Source organism: Mastacembelus armatus, chromosome 16 (genome assembly GCF_900324485.2).
Source record: "Mastacembelus armatus chromosome 16, fMasArm1.2, whole genome shotgun sequence".
Classification (NCBI taxonomy): Eukaryota; Metazoa; Chordata; class Actinopteri; order Synbranchiformes; family Mastacembelidae; genus Mastacembelus; species Mastacembelus armatus.
The window spans coordinates 19,529,908-19,544,841 of record NC_046648.1 but is presented as its reverse complement, the minus strand read 5'-3'; the positions used below and the strand labels follow the sequence as shown (position 1 = coordinate 19,544,841).

The 14,934-nt window shown below is 38.1% G+C and overlaps 2 protein-coding genes across 2 annotated transcripts; one reads left to right on the top strand and one right to left on the bottom strand.

Moving 5' to 3' along the window:
* The first annotated feature begins 5,087 nt into the window (after positions 1–5,087).
* gnl2 (G protein nucleolar 2) lies at positions 5,088–12,703 on the top strand. The gene is made up of 16 exons (XM_026317105.1): positions 5,088–5,297; positions 5,743–5,827; positions 5,931–6,025; positions 6,300–6,439; positions 7,090–7,274; positions 7,362–7,428; positions 7,527–7,685; positions 7,809–7,922; positions 9,040–9,168; positions 10,043–10,147; positions 10,503–10,661; positions 10,924–11,031; positions 11,137–11,612; positions 11,951–12,033; positions 12,269–12,345; positions 12,519–12,703. The coding sequence occupies exons 1-16, from the start codon at positions 5,234–5,236 to the stop codon at positions 12,660–12,662; spliced, it is 2,190 nt and encodes a 729-aa protein (XP_026172890.1). The 5' UTR covers positions 5,088–5,233; the 3' UTR covers positions 12,663–12,703.
* dnali1 (dynein, axonemal, light intermediate chain 1) lies at positions 12,670–14,817 on the bottom strand. The gene is made up of 6 exons (XM_026317108.1): positions 14,737–14,817; positions 14,336–14,472; positions 14,087–14,256; positions 13,685–13,863; positions 13,237–13,401; positions 12,670–13,130 (listed from the first exon to the last, which is right to left on the bottom strand). The coding sequence occupies exons 1-6, from the start codon at positions 14,815–14,817 to the stop codon at positions 13,095–13,097; spliced, it is 768 nt and encodes a 255-aa protein (XP_026172893.1). The 3' UTR covers positions 12,670–13,094.
* Between the last annotated feature and the right edge of the window lie 117 nt (positions 14,818–14,934).

Here is a 14,934-nt window from a genome sequence, read left to right as displayed (position 1 = left end):
CTGTGGCCACGACAAGCTGTGAACTAAATAAGTGGAAGATTTAGGTTTGGTTGAAGTAAATGCAGTGAATAGTATGCATTAGTGAAACATATTCTGTTGAAAAGCAACATATTCCAACACTTCATCTCCAGCTGGGTTTGTCCAACATTGTATTTTCATTTGTTTCATGATTCATTCATTCCCTGTTTGTGACCATGTAATTTGAAATCTGTCTAATCCCCTCTTGAAGTTGGCAAAAGTATCAGAAAATATAAATGAGGTGTGGGTGCTGTCTGAAGACAGGAGCTCCTCGCTGGACTGCTTTGCTGTCTTCATTGCTACAAGATGTGAGAATGTGGTCTAACAGGCATAAAGAGTCTACATTTTGTAAGTAATACCTCAGCGTATTCTAATGACATCATAACCTAAATTTAGACAATTATGCATACTGATCTTGAGAAATTTCACTGTGAGGCTAAAGCATCAATCAGTTATGTGGACTAATTGTTTTATTTATAAGATATTAGGCACTTTCAGACCAAACAGTTCCAGGGAACCAGTTCTATGAACTACCCTGCTGAGAAACGGACCTAAGAACTACAGACCTTAATGGACTATTTTCTGTTTGCATTTACACCACCAGTAGGGACGTCGAAGCAACATAAGCCGGTTCATAGCTGATATAGTGATGCCACTTCTGCACAACATTCAACGCTTGCAAAAATGTTCACATTTCACTTTGATCCACCGTCAACATTTTTAGGAACTATTGGTCCAAAAGCATATATTGTTTGATTATGATTAACTTTTAGTCTCTAAACACTCCTTAGTAACCTTAGTAACTGAATGGCATTGTTGTTCTGTCTGTCGGTCTAACTCAGTGGTCCAGGCTGAAGCATGTAAAGATATTCATGGTCTCCAGTGGATGAATCCTGGCTCTGGTGATTTCTTTGCCAATACATTTTAGGGTTTTAGTGAGATGTCTTGACTATGTCCCTCTCAGGACAATTGGAATCACTCAAACCTTAATCTTACATACGACAAGGATGAAATACGTGCTAAACAATGACATTTCCATTAGCCTCTGTTCTAGGCTACTTTATGTTCAGTGCTACTTAGCAAGTGTTAGCATGCTGACATGCAAAAGTAAGATGTGAATATAGGAAACACCATGCCTGCAGCATGTTAGCAATGTCATTATGAGCATATTAACATGCTGATGTTAGGAAGCAGCTTCATTGCTGTCCCTCACAGAGCCACTTGCCTGGCTGTCTTGTTTCCAGTTAAAATGGAACTTGGGTGGTTATAAGTTCTGCAATATCACAATATCATTGTAGTAATGACCCCTATTTAAATAGACATACAGAAACCTGATAAAACGCTTCATGACACAGCAGCGACCAGTAGTGATCATGAAGTACTCTGAGCAGAAATTTAACTTTCTAGTGCAAACTCTCCCGACAGTGAGGCCATGAGGAGGCGCCACCTCCAAGCCTTCATCAATTTTTCTCTTTTGTTTTGTCAGGCCCGCCTGAGGCTGTGCTTCATCATCTAGCTGGTGTTCTAATTTTGATTCAAAGCAGACACTCGAAAGTGAGCCAAGCTGAAATATTATCTACAAATGCACACATTCACATGAACAGTTTTGGGGAGCTTCAATGCACTGCTGCTGAGTTGTGAAGCAGCATCTGTCACACTAACCCCATTTAACCTGGTCCAATCTTACTGTGTATAGCAGATTTTTAAAAAACTTGAGTACCTTTACACACTGAAATCCTCTGCGTCTGGTCTTTCTCACCAAGAGAACGAGGGTCACGAAGCGCAAACGTTTTTAAAGCAAATGTTTATAATTCCTACTGCAGCCTATTACAGCCCCGCTGAACAGCAGTGAGGAAATAATAGCTTATTTGTATTGTACTGAAACTCTGTGTTTTGGAGTGTTGTGGTTTTACAACCCACTGTAAATGTCTTACTTTTGTAAGATCGTTAGATTTTTTATTGTTTTCCATTAAACAAATCCCATTTTAACCACAGTTTATTGTTTTTGATTTTATTCTCTTCTCTGATTCTTTTTACAAGAATTGTTTTATTTCAGCTTGACAGGATCAAAGCAATATATATTTAGAGGATTAACACCTTTGGGGAAAATCATTTAATAAATCTAAAATACTTTTTTATTGACGCTCTGTTCAAGCAGGTGTTATCAGGGTCTATTGTGTGCTTCAAAGTTAAAGCATTTTTGATGCTTTTTATGCCATTAATCTCTTGAAAAGCAGTGGATCTCATCATTTACTCCATTTTGGAATGAAACTCTTGAAACACATACAGGGAATTAGGTAAGAATTTGTGTGCGGTTCAGTCATAGTTTTATTAAACACAGGTGTTGCAGTGCTAACTGCTCATCCCACTACTTATAACTCCTGAGCCATCAGTCACAAACTGGATATCTGTTTATAAGACAGATATCAGTGAACTCAGTGGCTGGTCCTGCATATAGTTAGACAGAAATAAACAAGCTCTAACTGAACCACAATGGGGAGACCAGAGCAAAAAAAGCAAATGAGGGAAATTTTTATATCATCTGTCAGGTTCTCTCAGGAACACGGTGCTTGGCAAAGAAATGATATTGTTCAATATAATAGTCCTAAATTATTGGATTTTCTACTTCCAGTGGCATAATAAGCTGAGTGTTTCTTATTATTTAAGCAGCACATTTAACTTGTCATTAGTTGGTATTGGTATAAAATTGCTTATTATAAACCTCACATAGGTCTGATGTTTATCATGCTGCTGGTATTGTGATCATCAGTTTTAGATGTTAAATTAGTCAGTCCTTGTCCTGTTTATTTTCTTCATGTAAATTCTGAATAATAGATGCACAATCATTTATTTTCTCAATTGTGTCAGTGCTTTTGCCAAACTAAATACTCTAATGTAAATCAAGGTCACACAAAGTTCAGCCAACCTGTTGTTTCAGCAGCTGTAAGTTTCAAACATGCACTCATAAAGATGTGCTGCACAGACATTACAGGCAAGGATGATCAGTGATTGACTGATAAAGACTTCCAGTGTAAAGACTCAGGTAACCATTACACACATAAATGGCTGTAAAAATTGTTTCGTTTTTTTTCCCAGGCACAGCAAGTGATCCCACCACTCAAGTGTTGTGACTGACTTGCCAAACCAGAAGGCTCTGGACTGGGCACAGGCTTTAAATGGTAACACTCAAAGGTAAACAAGTTAAAAATTTGGAAGAGAACACAATCTGTCTGTAACTTGCTTTTCAATGAATTTGGCCTGAAATAAAAGGAGTTTAGCAATGTTGGTTTTGTCTGCATAAATATGTATTGTAGTAAGGATTTTTATATTGTAAATACATATTGTATATGTATATTTAAAAATGAAAAAAAATGTTTAGACTGTCCTAAACCTAAATATCTTTTTTGTTTCCTGTGCTGGCTTTTCTTTTGCTTAGATTTCAACTTGAAAAGGAAAAATGATACTTCTGATTTTTTTTTTAAATGACAATTTATGGCAGTGGATTTTTGATGTACAAAACATGTTCCTTGGTCTCTCAGGCATTCCAAGTCTTTTAAAATGAATATAGCTCAACAACATTGATGCTCTAATTATATTTTCACTTACTTAATATTGGCAATGGGAATTTCTATCTTTTTGGATCCTTCAGTACAACAAAAAATAAAACTTGCCAGAAATGAATTCCTTGTGGTGTGGAGAAACCTTCAAATCAGCATTTATACCTTCATACTGGAAAAAATACAGAAATTACAAAATAGCCAACTGAACAAATAAAATATTTTAAAAAACTAACTAGTATAAATTTTTGAAAAGGCTTTTTGTGAATTCTTCTATTGTCTTATTTTAACATAAATGCATTTTATCGTGCAAAATATATATTTTGCTTCAAGTCTAATGATCCCCATTATTCATTTCAAATTGCAAACATCAGCCAGTAAGGTAATGAAGGGCTAAAGTCAGTATGGTAGACTGTGGATATTCAGCCGGCCATGTTGGCATGTGACAATCTCCTAATAGAAACCGTTGCACCCTCTTCTGGGAATAAAAGAGTACCGCAACAATAAATTCATTTATATGAAGCTTGTATAATACACAAGGGTAGGTCATTCCACAGGTTTGGGGCTATAACTGAAAAGTGTGATCCTGGACTTTTGGACAACCAAGAGAAGTTGGTCTTTTAAACTAAGTGTCCTGGTCAGTCTACAGGGCTGCAGAGCTAGACCATGAAAAGCTTTAAGGACCAAATGTAGGATTGGACAATGTATTCTAACAATTCTGTAATGTACCAACACTTCCTTGTTCCATTAAAAAGGCAGGGAGCAGTGAGACTAGTGAGGCCTGACTAGGACCAATATATGCAGACAACTGAGCAGCCACATCAGTGTCTTCGATCCATGCCTGTGTTTTATCTTTTGGGAACCTACATATTATACAAAAGTGAACAATATGAACAACGCAATTCTGTTTTAGTTCTTCATTTTTCAGTTCAGACATTTTATAGTAGCCTAAGTGATCTTTCCTCAGCGTTATTATTAATGCGTGGCCACAAGATACAAGATAGAGCTTGTCCACATGCATTTACTGTCTCGTTCCCCCGCCTGGGAAATAGGATATAGTTTTTGACATTTAGTATCATTTTTAATCTAGCAGCATTTTAAACCTACAATTGTCGCAATCTTTGTTGCGTCCAGTTACCATGGTTACATGTGTGGCGACACACTGCAGCGAGTGATGCTGCAGTTGGTTCATTCACATTTCACTACAATCTGCGGTGTTACTGGGAGCAGCTACATGATGAGATTAATACAGGTGTACTTTTTAGTGAACACACAGAGGAAGACAGTAGATGGTTGATGGCGACATATTAAAATATATGAATTTCTTTTGATAGGGACACAAACGATGTCCCTGCCAGCGCCAGGAGAGTGTTTTAAACAATTTACGGCTATTTAACATGTTACCCATAAGATTTTTTTTTAAATGTAACGTAACTGTGTCCAATTTGGCTCGCTATTTTAATTCATGCGGCGAATGAGACGCATCTATGGTCGCACTCCCGATGACGTACTTCCGGCTTCTCTAACAACACGTGGAGGGGCTACAGTTTCCAGCTAAAGGGAATAGTAGCTTACAGAATTAGAAATAGTTTTCAGACACTTTTGTGTGTTCTGTAATTTTCTTGTCCACAGAAGGCTTTGCTGACTCAGCCGTCAAAATGGTGAAGCCTCGGTTTAAGGGGAAAAGTACGATAAACCCCTCGTCGTCCAGCAGCAATCCCGGTGAGCTAAACCAATATTAGGTGTAATTGTTACTGTTTGTTTATAGCTAATGCTAATTGTTGCTAGTCCGGTGATACCGTGTCATAGTAAAGACATTAAGGGACCGTAACTCATAATTACATGAAAGTTGTTGCCGACATTACATGTACACTGTATTAAGATATGTCATATAAGGTGGGGTGACTTAAATAAACGTTATCTTCAGCAACTACTACAATACATCCCTGAAACAGCTGCTTTAACTCGGAACTCCACTACAGAAGTTACTGTATTGCCTTTTGGTTAGGCTTAGGTGCATTAGCCTGGGTAGCTAATATGTATGTATTCTATATATATATATATATATATATATATATATATATATATATATATATATATATTACCTAGATATGCTTAAAAATAGCAGTGTTTCTGGTAATAATGTAGCTGTACATGCGTTTGACAGATCGACCCAAAGGTGCTGGTGGGAACAATATGAGGGATCGAGCCACTATCAAGCGTCTGAATATGTACAGACAAAAACAGAGATGGTAATTATTGATAAAGATTTTGTGGTGGCTTGGTGATTGACATATTTTGTAAGTGTCGTCGAATTTAACAATAATCAAATTTATTCTGATTTTCTTTTTCCAGTAACAGCCGTGGGAAAGTCGTTAAACCTTTACAGTATCAGTCCACAGTGGCTCCGGGGACTGTAGCCAGAGTTGAGCCTAACATCAAATGGTTTGGTAAATGCAATTCCTTGTCACATTGTCACAGTTACTTGGACTTCTTATTGAGCAGACAGACTTCTGTATTTCTACCGCACTGTGCTAAATGAGTAAATGTTACTTTAGAAATATGATCAAGTCTCTACTCATGATTACCTGTTAGCAAGAGCTGCTTGTGTTCTGAAAGGGGTATTGGGGGAACTAATATAAGAATAGGATTACAAATATGTTAGACCTTTAAATAGCTGAACTAATTGTATCACGTTGTGCATCTGCATCATCTGTATTTCAGCAAATACACGAGTTATTAAGCAGTCATCTCTCCAGAAGTTCCAGGAAGAAATGGGAGCAGTACAGAAGGATCCATATCGTGTCGTCATGAAGCAAAGCAAACTCCCTATGTCCCTCTTGAATGATAGAATCAAAGCCCATGTAAGTATAAACCTTATTAGTATACAAGTACAAAATTGATGGTATTCTTTAAAGGTACTTGTGGCTCTAGAAAAGCTTTCTAGAGGGGAATACGCTTAGTTGGGAATTAACACATTTTTCTTCTTATTGTTATTGTATTTTTTCATGAATATCCTGGCATATCAAGCTGTTGGTGGGTTTACCTTGTTTATATCAGGCAATACAGATGAAAATTGTTCTTCTCTTCCCTCAGTGGGTGACTTTATGAGGTGAGGTGAGGCCTCATTTTAACTCACTGCTCCATCCTGACCCTAAGTGTACTCGCAATATGCTTGCCTCGATATAACTTACACAATTCCAAATAGTATTCAGTTCTTTTTCCTGTCCAACATATCAATAGATCTGTTTCAGGCCTTTTTGTAATTTTGATATATACTCTGTAGTCCCTCATAGATCTGGAACATGGGGTTTAAAAGCATGTGTCCAGTTAATTGTTGACGGGTTGCCAGAAGCAACAGCATTTGTTATAGTATATTTTGCTTTCCTGCATATCCTGTCTGTGGTCTTATTTTTCAAGTTTTTCAATCATGCTTTAGTTGTCAAAGTTTACCTGTCACAAACTGTAATACAAATCTGATCTGATCTCTTCTTCTCTGTTTCTACTACGGCAGAACTCCAAGGTGCACATTCTAGACACAGAGGCTTTTGAGACCACGTTTGGACCAAAGGCTCAAAGAAAAAGGCCCAGTCTCATGGTGGGGGATATGAAGGATCTTGTAGAGCAAGCTGAGGCCTCAGCCCTGAGCTACAATGCAGACAAGGACAAAGACCTGGTGACTGAGGACACAGGAGTCCGGTAGGAATCTCAGCATATTGATTTATATGCATTACATCTAACTAGTCAGGTTGCTGAGTTAGCTTTGTTTATCTTATTTTGCAACAGGGAGGAAGCACGTGAGGAAATCTTCAAGAAGGGGCAGTCCAAGAGAATCTGGGGAGAACTTTACAAGGTATCGTTTCCATTCTCTTCTCAAAATGTACTTTAGAGGTGGTACATTGAGTCTACATGAGGATACACTCTACACTCTTGACTGTTGTATCTCAATAGGTTATTGACTCATCTGATGTCATCATCCAAGTGCTGGATGCCCGTGATCCTATGGGAACACGCTCCAAGAGCATAGAGACATATCTGAAAAAGGAGAAACCCTGGAAACATCTCATCTTTGTACTGAACAAATGTGATCTCATCCCCGCCTGGGTCACGGTAGGAAATTTCCAACTTGCTTATTTTTGTATTTTTTATAACCGTTTGAGTGAGGTTGATTGTGTCTGTTCATAGCATTAAATCACATGATTATCTTTTTGTTTTCACTCAATTTTGAACTAGAAACGGTGGGTAGCTGTTTTATCTCAGGAGTACCCTACTCTGGCTTTCCATGCCAGCCTCACCAACTCATTTGGCAAGGGTTCCCTCATCCAACTTCTCAGGCAGTTTGGCAAGGTAAGCACATGCCTGAAATTCACAATGTCAAATTATCTTTGATTTCTCATGAGCCTAACCATTTACTAGTTCAATAACAAACACATGTGCCCTTTATCTTGTCTTTGTCCACTGCATGGTACCAATATGTCTGCAGCAGAGCTGTTTCTTGACGTTAGGTTATGGCCTTGCATATTCTAATCATTTCCTACCTGTCCACCCTATCCCATGACTTCTGAATAAACTATTTACACTTACTTATGTATTTACTTGCTTTCTTAAAGCCATATAATTTTTAGGTAAATGGTTTAAACTGTATTGTTATTTTGGTTTTACAATAATTGCAATTGATCCAATATACAGTAAAATTTGACATAAATGTGTTCAGTAAATGATGCATTTATATCAATTCTGTTGTGCTTTATTGCTTTTATAGTCATGTATAAACAGGTAGAGTTGACTTATGTTAATATGCAACATGATGATGTGTCAAGTCTAAAAATTTGCAGTTGATACTCAGCTGTCGATCATTAGAATATCAACATATCAATGACTTTTCACATATTTACTTCAGTGGATTACTCCTATTGTCATTTTATCAAAAAAAAAAGTTCCTTAATCAAATTTCCAATACCTCTGCAACATTTGATCACGCATCTCTAACCAGAGAATTATTACATTGGCCATGGTATTTAGTCTGAACCTGCCTGCATGCAGTGTGATGTAGTGACAATGGTATAGAGCATGTTTATGAAAGTGTGGGTGTTAAATGATCTGAAAGGCCTAGAAATCAGAAGAGTTCAATATTCAAATGGAATGTTTTATATTGTGATTTAATGAGAGAAAGACTCAAATGTTTGTGTGTTCTTTTCCTCATAAATGTTTTTGTTGGATACATTCACCAAAAAGTCACTAGATAACAAGGTGAAAAATTGTATCCAAAACAGCCTTTAGCATTTACCCCCCCCCCCCCCCCCCGGACAAACACAGGAGAGAAAAGATATTAGCCTGACAATGACAAATCCATTTGTTTTATTGCTAATGGCAACAGAGCTCCATCTAAAATTACTTCCATGAACCGAGGACACTGAGACTGTTTAGGAAATGCAACACTGACTTCATTTTTTGCCTCCCACAGCTCCACACAGACAAGAAACAGATAAGTGTGGGTTTCATTGGCTACCCTAATGTGGGAAAGAGCTCAGTTATCAACACACTGCGGTCTAAGAAGGTCTGCAATGTGGCACCCCTTGCTGGAGAAACAAAGGTAATTCCCACATCATCTTGGCCATGCGAACTGCCTGTAAAATTGGGATGTAGAGGAAACAATGGAAAGTCTGTGTAAAAAGATGCTTTTTTCATTTCTGAAAACAACTATTAATGTGAAGTCAAAATGTTTACACACATTGTGGCTTATTTTAATACTGAAGACATTTGGCAGTAGATGCAGATGAACAAAGTGTTCAGTTCATCACAACATAATGGAAACAAAATTCCAAGACTGTCAAATATGGAAAGCAATGACCAGAGCAATATGTAAGCTCTGTTCCTTTTAAAATATGTAAGTACAGATTGTGCCAAAAGAACTACAACAATTTTTATCCTTAATTTCCTCTCTCTTGGGCTGCTTATCCTACCTGAAAACTCAAAATGTCCAAAAAATCAGATTCAAGGGGAAAGAAAAGGGACATACATATCCATGCTTTCCATAGCTGTGAACTCGGACCAAAGGACAGGGGATGTTTCTTGCTCACCTATTCAGTGAATCTGGTGGGCCTGTGCACTCCTCTTTCACGCTTGATGCAGTTTGACAGAAAAAGCTGCACTTCTGTCGCTCACATTCCTCCATTTTTATGTGATGTTTGTGTTAATGTGAATTGTTACTCCAAAATGCTTCTGTCTGATGTACCAGTCATGAAAGACAAATTTGTTGCATCGGGAGAAATAAGAAAAGAAGGTTCTTGTCCAAATCCCACAGATCGAGGTTTTTGCTTTGTTTTAACTAAAGATAAATTATAATTTGCTGCCTCATTCAGATTTGTGTCAATGTCTCACATCAGTAAAAGATCGACCAGGTGATTCAACATCACGTGAATCTGAAAGGATTTTACCTTGCACACATTTATCTTTTTCTGTTTTAGGTGTGGCAGTACATTACTTTAATGAGGCGCATCTTCCTCATTGACTGCCCTGGTGTTGTCTACCCTTCAGAAGACAGCGAATCTGATATTGTCTTGAAAGGAGTGGTAAGTGTGTTTCATATTTTCCTTTGTGTACCATTGTCAGGTGGTGTCTGTCTTATCTTTGACTAATACAATTTGTGCTCCTCATAGCGATGAAATACAGTAGCGTCTGATAAACCTAACAACCATGTTTCTTTTTGGAAACTCAGAATAATCCAGATGATAATTAAGCAAAGACTTTAAAGTTGATTGTGATTCCTGATGTCTTTAATGACTCAGATTCTAAACCTCTAGATCTTTTTTTTTTTTTGTTTGTTTGTTTTTTTTCCTTTTCTTCCCCCCCGCAGGTTTATTATGTAGGCCATGTAGTCCACATAACTGAAAGGCTGCAGGTTAATTCTTCCCTTTCATTACAAAGGTCCAAGTGGAGAAAATAAGGAATCCAGAGGAGCACATTGGGGCAGTACTGGAGCGTGCCAAACCAGAATACATTCAGAAGACCTATCGCATCCCTACCTGGAACTCTGCTGAAGACTTTCTTGAGAAGCTGGCATTTCGCACTGGGAAGCTTCTCAAGGTGTAAATGGTCTTCTTTTAATTTTCTTGATTGCAAGACCTTAAAACTCTACACTTAAAACTTCTCTGCCTCGGGTTTTAATTTGTTGTTTTCTCCCATAAATGTAGAGAATAAGGTTATCAAACAAAACTTAATTTGGGTCATTGCTAATTTCAGTTAAATCATTTTTTTAGTGCTCGACAACTGCTTCATAACACAGATCAAAATTGTTTTTTTTGTTTTAAATCTCAAGATTGAGCAATGTATTCCTGGTGTTTTGTAGGGTGGTGAGCCAGATCTCACCACAGTCTCCAAAATGGTGTTGAACGATTGGCAAAGAGGACGTATCCCGTTCTTTGTGAAACCCCCTGGACCTGAGGGAGATCAAGAAGTAGGAGTTCACAGAATTTTTCACTTGTCACTTATCAGTGACTCTTTCTCTACCAGCCCCCTGCCCTGTATGCCAACCTGTGTTTTGCTGCTGTTATTTTTCTAGGACAGGGAGCTACTGCCAGTTGAAGGACCCTCAGAGGTCCAACATGTGCAAGAGGAACAGCCAGAAAATCTAGATGGCATCTCAGACGAACATGAACAGCAGCAGCAACAAAGGCAAAAGGAGCAGGTCCAGAAGATTCTAGCTAATGTGCGACAGAACTTTGGGAAGATCAATGTGGCACCTGAGTTCAACGAGGAAGACTTGATTCCTGTGGATATGCCTGACCTGGACATGTCTGACTTGTCTGGCTCTGAGGTTGAGGAAGGTAGTGAGGCAGAGGAAGATGTTATGGAAGATGGGACCAATGTTGAGCCAGCTGACGGGGAAACTGAAATCTCTGAGCCCTCAGAGACTCATATGGGCAAAGCGCATGACAACAAGAGTTCCCGTGAGGTAATTCGTGAGCTGGATGAGAAGATTGCCAAGTACAAGCAGTTCCTGGACCGGGCTAAATCCAAACGCTTCTCTGCAATCCGGTTAGTCTGCTCACACCCAAACTACACTTTCATTTATTTTATTTTTTTTCCTTCATGTCTTTTGTAAAGCAACATGAAGGTACCAGGCAGAGAGATGTAATGCATTTGAGGTGGTCCATACCTAGTAATTATCAGTTTAACTGTGGCCCGTTTTCATAACTTTTGTATGTCATTGTGTTCCTAAATCTGCATCTCCCACATACTGAAGAACAAAGTCCAATAACAGTGCATAGTTATACTAAACATAATTGAATTACTGTTGATTTCAGCATATCCCAACAGAAGTAAACTGTTTGCACTGTTGGGTAATGATTTACTTTTTTCTTCTCTGTGGACAGGATACCTAAGGCTCTTTGTGACAAAGCATTCACAGACATCAAGACTAAACAAGCGGCAGCAGCTAAGCAAGCACAAAAGAAAGGTAATCATTCAAAATGTTCTATCTTCCATAGTTCTTCAGGATTAAAAGCACACAATCACTTTGTCTTACAAGTACAATAATATATTTATCCAGTTTACGCAAAAATACATAAACAGTATTTTAGACAATATTTATCTGTAACCGTACAAGTTAAATGAGTATGGTCGGGGTCAGGTTGTCATTGAGATCCAATCAGACACCGACAGCTGATTTGTCAATGTTGGTTTGAATTCAGTTGCCAACCAGAGGGGCAAGAAGAGGAAAGCTGAGGACACAGAATCCACCCAGCCGCACAGACTGACCTCTAAACAGGTATGCAGTGTTTGTTCTCCCTGACGTCAAACCATTTCTCTGGGTAGACACATGAGATTAATGTCTGTTTCTCTTAACTGATGTAACAGGAATGAAGATAAAAGCTGTTTTTCTTCAGAACATTTCATCAGTTGTTTTCTCTCCCTCTGGTTCCTCTTTGTCTATCTCTACAGAGAAGAGCAATGGAGCGTGCAACGAAGACGAAGAAGGTTGGCGTACGATATTATGAAACGCACAATGTGAAAAATAAGAACAAAAACAAAAAGGCCCCAGCATCAATCACAGGAGGCCAAAAAGCCAAAAGATCAAAGCAGTAGAACGGAGTTATAAAACACATGTAATAAAATTTTATTTAAATTATCCAAATGGGTCATTTTTTATTAATGATATAGAATTGAAAGGTGAGATTCAGAGCGTTAAATGGACTTGATCGAATAGCTGCGTCATGCCTTATCTTGGCCTTGACTGTTCTTCAGGAAAATGCTTACGTTGCCTTTTCAGCTTTCTTATTCCTTCAACACTTTGTTTTTGTCATTTTGTCATTTCATTCATCATTTACAAGTGTAACTCTGTAAGAGAAATGTACAGTAGTTGCTTGAGCTGAACTTGTCATGGCAACCTTTTTATGAAAAATGAAATATTTGTGAATTATACCCAGTTTATATAAAATGAAATCACCAAGACAGAGGACAAATTAGGGAATATTCTGTACTGGGGAAAATGGGAACTCAGTTTTTTCCTTGTAGATGTTACTTCTTTGGTGCAACGATGCCTTCCAGTTGAGCCTGAAAAAAAAAAAAAGCTTATAAAAATCTTAAAACATGCAACAGCTACTATTGATACATAATCTAAAATAAAATATATATTTTATATGCAATTATGAAATATCACCTTGAGTTGCTGGTTGGTTGTCTTAAGGAACTGAACCTCCTCCATGTGCTTCTTTGCCTCCTCATGTTGCCTTTCTTTTTCTCTCTTTTCAATTGCTTCACATTTGGCTTTCTGTTCATTCAGTTGCTTCTTCAAGTCATGTTTCTCATTCTCCAGATCAGAAATCTAGGGATATAGTGACACTTAAGCTAGTAAGCTTTTAGCTTTTAGACATGGGATTGGTCACATGAGGTGTACTGCTATCATTCTTGTTTTAAAATAACTCAAGTGAAATGGTGCTCTCTGCTGGACACCTAACTGAAAAGCATTACTAACTCTGTAAATTTACTAACTCTGTAACTTTATTCTTATAAACGGCAAATGTTTTGCAAGAAATGAGAGGTTTTTAGGTCCTATATTTCCCTGTTTTAGTCCATTAAAGATTACATAAATAAAACAACACTCTTACTCTTTTCTCCATGTCAGTCTTGCCCTGCTCAGCCTGCAGTGCTTTCCTGATGCCAAAAGCCACGCTGCTTTCATATAGTGTCTGGTAGGCAGCCATAGTCATTTGAATCTCATTTCTAACCCGCAACAGCAGTAGACCCCTCTCAGCGCAGTTGATAGTCACCTGTCTGATTAGCTCGTCTTCAAGACAGAAAGCAGAAAGTTAGGAGAACCAGCACTTGTACTTGATGTGGGTAAAACTACCTACAGAAAGATAAAGAAAGATCTAGCCATATGAAAACAAAACTAGCTACAATACATCTCTTTTGATTATGTGCATAACCTCTATGTATCAGGCAGTGTTCCTCCATCATTGGAACTATACTGTCCTCAACAATTACCAGTTTCCTAATTTCCTCCTTACCAAAGCACTGGGAATAAAGCTCCCTTCGGACTGGGCAGATTCCTGTTTCTCTGGCCTGCCTTTGCTGCAATTTAGTATCAAGGAGTTCCTCTAAGTGCACAACATCTGTCCTTGTACAAGGTGTACTAGATACTTTCTGCACCCACAGTTTGGTCCCCTCCATCCATTCCCTGGAATAGTAGAAATTGAGATAATGACAAAGTGGGTTTCACTTGTTGAGCAACGTATTGTAGACGTGTAAAACTATACCTGGGTGGAAGGATGGCATTCAGAATCTCCTCATTTTCATGCTTGGTGTTGTCAGTTGAGGCAGCTCTTGGCTTAGGAGGTGGTGGGACAGGGGTAGAGTCAACAGGCTGCTGGGGGCTCACTTTCAAAGGGCGACCCTTCATTGAAAAGTATTTTATGTTGCATATTGTATGTAACATGTATTTAATCTGTCTTGCATAGTATATTTTAATAATCTTAATATTTTGTCTATGTTGTATCTTTTATGATCAAAACAACTATTAATAGCCTTGTTTTGCATGTCACTTTAAAACATCATTTCACAAGTATTTAGCGTTAGATAAAACTTTTGCACCGTATTGTTTATATTTAAAATACACACGTGCTATACAAACTCGGGTGCCGTTATTTAGTAACCTCACCTTTGGTGATTTTCTGTCTGTGCTCTTGCTGATCGAAACTGGATTGTCGTATTTCAAAAGCGACTCGGTCGGTGAAATCATTGCGTTTAACTGAGAAAATAAAGCTTTACACTAAAGTTTTTCTTTGTTTACACCTGTTGCAGGAATGTCGGTGCTGTTGCGGGCAAAAAAGTTCACTCGCTCACTGTTTGTGTTGTC

What these genes read in the sequence shown, in the direction of transcription:
- dnali1 (XM_026317108.1), bottom strand. Translation starts at nt 14,817, where the DNA reads ATGATTTCACCGACCGAGTCGCTTTTGAAATACGACAATCCAGTTTCG. An exon ending in CAGACAGAAAATCACCAAAG is followed by an intron (nt 14,473 to 14,736) that starts GTGAGGTTACTA and finishes TTTTCAATGAAG; the next exon opens with GGTCGCCCTTTGAAAGTGAG. An exon ending in GCTTTATTCCCAGTGCTTTG is followed by an intron (nt 13,864 to 14,086) that starts GTAAGGAGGAAA and finishes TCTGTCTTGAAG; the next exon opens with ACGAGCTAATCAGACAGGTG.
- gnl2 (XM_026317105.1), top strand. Translation starts at nt 5,234, where the DNA reads ATGGTGAAGCCTCGGTTTAAGGGGAAAAGTACGATAAACCCCTCGTCG. An exon ending in GCCTAACATCAAATGGTTTG is followed by an intron (nt 6,026 to 6,299) that starts GTAAATGCAATT and finishes TCTGTATTTCAG; the next exon opens with CAAATACACGAGTTATTAAG. An exon ending in ACAGACTGACCTCTAAACAG is followed by an intron (nt 12,346 to 12,518) that starts GTATGCAGTGTT and finishes CTATCTCTACAG; the next exon opens with AGAAGAGCAATGGAGCGTGC.